Source organism: Panthera tigris, chromosome B3, assembly GCF_018350195.1.
Source record: "Panthera tigris isolate Pti1 chromosome B3, P.tigris_Pti1_mat1.1, whole genome shotgun sequence".
NCBI classification, from domain to species: Eukaryota; Metazoa; Chordata; class Mammalia; order Carnivora; family Felidae; genus Panthera; species Panthera tigris.
Genome location: NC_056665.1, coordinates 61,957,160 through 61,962,160, shown reverse-complemented (window position 1 = coordinate 61,962,160; position 5,001 = coordinate 61,957,160). Strand labels below are relative to the sequence as shown.

Genomic DNA, 5,001 nt, shown 5'->3' with positions numbered 1-5,001 from the left:
GCCCTGCTCTTTACACAGGCAGCTGTTACTTCCTGCAGAGGGAGCCGGGCTGGGACAAGGGTGCACACTCACCTAGCCCAGCAGTTGCTTAGCAGGTGTGCCTTAGAAATACCTCTCCATAGGAATAACACTTACCCATGTATGGAACTCTAGTTTGCACTTGAGGTATTACCTTTTTTCTCCAGGGCTCACTTTCTTTGTGGGTAAAGAAAGTGTGTGTTTCCCCCCAAGGTACCCTTTAAAGTTTCTTCTAGCTCCAATTCCAGGGAATCTTCTCTGGATCCCTGCTCCTCTCCAAGTCATCACCCAATAAACCCTCACTCCCCAGGATTTCTGGGTCCAAACTGCTATTTAAATTACTGAAAACACGCACCTTGACCTTTAGTCAGTCCTTATGTGGACTTTGAGTGCCAAGACTGAAGACTAGGTCCAACCAACTTGACCCAGAAGTTTGGCCAGTGGTTGAGGTTTAGGCTGTATGGAGTTATGTCATTCTCAGGCTCTGAGCCAAGTGGCCCCCTACCCCGAGACCCTGTGGACAGTTAGAAGGATCAGAGCAGGAAGGTTAGAGGGCCTAGCACTGCCCAGAGCCCCAGTGATGAGCGAGGTGCTCTAGAAAGGAGGGGGAGAGGGGAGGGGCACTACCCGCCTGGTGAGGTCATGGGAAAGCAGCTCTGGCGCTGACACCTGGGGAAACCCGTTCCTAGGCTGCTTCCCACGCTAGCTCTCCTGGGAACCAACTAAGCTCCAAGTGGGGAGCCCCAGACCTGTCCCCCCCCCAGTCCAGTTCCCATCACCCTGTCTCATCTAGTGCAGCCCCACCTCTCAGTCTAGCCTCAGTCCTTCAGTACCCAACCTATCTATCCTGGCTATTGGGTCCTGAAGAGGACTCTGAGAGAGCAATGGGCAGACAGCTCCAGGAAATGACACAGAGACAGCAGCTTCAGAAACTTAAGGCTTTATTTGCAGACTCTGTACTGCTCTCTACCTTCTAGGCTGTGGCCTTGGAGAAAGGGGCAACCCCAGCCCCTTCTTCCTTCAGGCTCTAGTTTGCAGCTCCTCCCCCTCCTCTTGCTGGGCCTTGCCTCTCACTTCCTGCCCTGCTCCTGGCCCAGCCAGTTTGGGCAGTGCCTAGGGAGCCCTGAGTCCCAGTTCTTCCCAGGGACCAGCCCCGCCCATCGTGGCCCTGGGGCCTGAGGGCAGCCCAGGTGTCAGCCTTGCTCCTCAGCTGCCCCACTTCTCTGCTCTCCTTGCTCTTCCTCCTTCCAAGCTTAGCCCTCTGACCTGCCTCCTCACCAGCCTCCCTCCAGCCCCAAGGCTCCAAGGCCTCACTTTCTGCTCCCTTTCAATCTCTCGTTGACCTCTGTCTTATCCAGTCCATCCCAAACGGCTCTCTAAGTTCTCCACCCTCCTACTCTTGCCAGGCTCTTCCTCACCCCTGTGCCAAGGAAGGGGTGGGGACCACCACAAGGGGTCCTAATTCAGCCAGGCTGACCTGAGGTCTCCTGGTAAGAAACTGGGAACTGGATCCCAAACTGCTTAGCGGTGGATGACACTGCTAGGACCACCCGACAAAAATCAAAGTGCTGGGATTTCTCTGTGATCTTTGACCACAGAAATCCAACTCAGAGCCTTGCCTCCTCCAGGCCCTGGGCCCACCCTTGCATATTACAGTGGGCAATTAGAGGCCTGTGTCCTCACAGTGTTCAGGTGGAACTAAGTCCCATGAGGTGGCCTGGCCCTGCCAGTATCCCCCTCAAAGGCCCCAGTACCCCAGTTTCCAGAAGTCTGTGGTCTTATGCCTATTACTCCCTAGCTGCTGTGGCTGTTCAAACAAAGCAGAAGAACTTCTTCCATCGGCAGCGAGAGAGGGTTCGCACACCTTTGGCGTTCAATTTCTTCTCCAGCCGGGCTTTGTGTTCAATGGCACTGAGAATAGCTGAGTCAAACACCTCCTTCAAGTTCTTCTGCGTCAAGGCAGAGCACTCGAGGTAGCAGGAGGCCCGGATCTTCTCCGCTAGACCCTGAGCCTGGGGTTGGGGCACTGGGCCCTCCCGGCCCCCCTGGTCCAGCTGAATCAATACATTGACATCGTCCCTCAGGTCGGCCTGGGTGCCTACCAGCAGCACAGGAGCTTGGGGGTTGTGAGTGCGGATCTCGGGCAGCCATTTCTCTGTGATGTTCTGGAAAGAGCTGGGCTGCACTACGCTGAAGCAGGCCAGGAAGACATCAGTGTCCGGGTAGCAAAGGGAGCGAAGGCGGTCAAAATCTTCCTAGGATGGTAAGGCCAGATCATTAGTAGGATTATTCCCTGCCGCAGGGAACAGGAATCTGCTCGTCACCTGAGGTTGCCGACCTGAGACTCCAAAGGCCCAAGACCATCTCCATTTCTTATCCACCCTCCAGCCCACCTTCTCCCAGACCATTAGAGGCCGCGCCCAACTTCTCACCTGTCCCGCTGTGTCCCAGAGCTCAATGCGCACCGGGGCTCCATCCACCAGGACTTGCACTGCAGGGTCAGGGCGGGAGACAGCGAGTCAGGAAGAGCATCTTTGGCCCTACCAGACCTCACCAGCGCCACCTCGGGGCCTGCTTCCGTCCCCCTCCCGTGGCGCTTCCTTGCCCTCCAGTCCCCGCGCCTGCCGCAGCCCCTGGATGCACAACCCCACCCCCAGCCACGCGGCCGCCGGGGCCGTTGAACGTACCAGAGAAGGTGTCCAGAGCTGTGGGCCGGTAGCGCGCGGGGTACCCATTGCAGGTGTAGCTGACGATGAGGCTGCTCTTGCCCACGGCGCCGTCGCCCACCAGCACGCACTTGATGCCCAGCTCCGGGGACGCGCTGCCCCGCCGCGGGGGAGGGGTCGGGGCCCGGAGCGGGGACGACTCGGCCTCGCTCAGCTCCCGCGGGGGCATGGCCCGCTCCGGGGACAGCCCGGGACCAGGCTCCGCTGCGCTCCGGGAAGCAGGTTCTGTAGGGTGCCTCTGAGTCCGCCAAAGCCCGGCGCGCCGGCCAGCCGCTAACCCAGGGTATATGTGGGGGCTCCGCCCACCTCATCTGCATGTCCCGTGCGGCCCGGGACTCCGCCCACCCGCCAAACCCTGTCGGGGCCTCCCGGGGCAGCGCTCCCCATGAGGTCCGGCGGTCGCATACCCCGGGAAGGAAGAGAGCCAGGCCGAAAACTGGCGCTCAGAGAATCACGCAGGTACAAGGACAAAGAATCGCCAACATGAGGCAGATCTAGGTATCTTGGCAGAGAAAATATATCCAGGATTTATTGTTAGGAAGAAGAAGCGAGTTGCAGAACACACAATACAGCATGTTCAAATTAAACCTTTGTTCAGATTAAAACAAAAACCTAGATATATGTTTGCACGAGTATAAAAGTCTGGATAATAATGCTCTTATTAAAGAATGATTTTTAAAAATATACAGATCATGGGAGTGCCTGGCTGGTTCAGTCAGTAGAGCATGAGACTGTTAATCTCAGAGTTGTAAATTCTAGCTCCGCATTCCATGTAGAGATTACTTAAAAAAATCTTTAAAACACACACACACACACACACACACACACACACACACACACACACATGATAAAAAGCCAGAAGATAAATTCAAGCATGAACACACCAGGTGGGAATTTACCACACTCCCAGGGAAAAACTTGCTCTTGATTGGGTTTGAAGACAGGCTTTAAACACCTTCACTATGCTCTGCTAAAGGAATTCAGGGTGCTGGAGAAGCTAGCTGGGGAGGATCTCCAAGGACAATTCAACATTTGAATATTTTCTAAATCTCCAAAGCGCCTAATACTATCTTCATCATCATCATCATCAAAAAAGTACATAGTAATTATTTATATGCTGATGCTGTTCTGGGCCACCCACTGTCCTTACCCCAGAAGGAGTTTACAGATTGAGACAAGATAATCCCAGGTAGTTCTAGGAAGGTCACCAAGAGAGCTAATTTCATCTCTTTGTTGCAGCCACACAAGTGACACAAGGCCCCAAATCCTTTCTTTGAATTCCAAGGCAATCTTTCATCTCAGCCTGTGTGCAAAGATCATTGAAAACACCTCATTCGTGAATTGCTGCAGGGAGAGTGTTGGGAAGGGAGGGGGCAGTGAATATTAAAGACAAGAGATAATCCTGTTTCTTAAATAGTTGGTAGTATAAAAATCCATAAATCCAAACCTCTAAAATTCTTGAAAAAAAGTCTCAGGATCCCTGAAGATTTTTATTTTTCTTTCCTTCCTTTTTCCCTTCCTTCCTGGCTCCCTTCCTTCCTAGCTTTTTTCCTTCCTCCCTTGTCAAAAGTTGAGGACAGGGGCACCTGGGTGTCTCAGCTGAATGTCCTATCCTTGATTTTGGCTCAGGTATAATCTCATAGTTCCTGGGATTAAGCCACACATCGGGCTCTTCGCTGACAGTGTGGAGCCTGCTTGGGATTCTCTCTCTCCCTTTCTGCCACTCTCACGTGAGCACTCTCTCTCTCTCTCTCTCTCTCAAAATAAACAAATAAATTTGAAAAAAAAAAGTTAAGGACAACAGTCAGAAAGTTGCTGACTTAACCATTAAAATCTTGACTATGGTTCGGGGTACCTGGGTGGCATAGTGGTTAAGCATCCAACTTTGGCTCAGGTCATGATCTCATGGTTGGTGGGCTCAAGCCCTGAATTGGGCTTTGTGCTGACAGCTCAGAGCCTGGAGCCTGCTTCAGAGTCTGTGTCTCCCTCTCTCTGCCCCCCACCCCTCCCCTCTCCCGCTCTGCCTCTCTCTGTCTCTCAAAAAAAAAAAAAAAAAAAAATAGGTAAAAAAAAATCTTGACTGTGTGGGAAATGGTAGGATCCTCCCCAATTTCCACTTATATATCCCACTTATATCCACTTATATCCCCCTTATATATCCACTTATATATCCCCTTATATATATTAAAAAACTGGGGATGCTAATAATCCCTAATTATAGCACTAAAGACTTCTCAGACACATCCACATAAGTTTA

General features: G+C 52.5%; 1 protein-coding gene across 1 annotated transcript; it reads right to left on the bottom strand.

The window, feature by feature from the left end:
- Positions 1 to 942: 942 nt before the first annotated feature.
- On the bottom strand, positions 943 to 3,410 carry RHOV (ras homolog family member V). Its single transcript, XM_042987717.1, has 3 exons — positions 2,706 to 3,410; positions 2,451 to 2,509; positions 943 to 2,273 (listed from the first exon to the last, which is right to left on the bottom strand). The coding sequence occupies exons 1-3, from the start codon at positions 2,911 to 2,913 to the stop codon at positions 1,830 to 1,832; spliced, it is 711 nt and encodes a 236-aa protein (XP_042843651.1). The 5' UTR covers positions 2,914 to 3,410; the 3' UTR covers positions 943 to 1,829.
- Between the last annotated feature and the right edge of the window lie 1,591 nt (positions 3,411 to 5,001).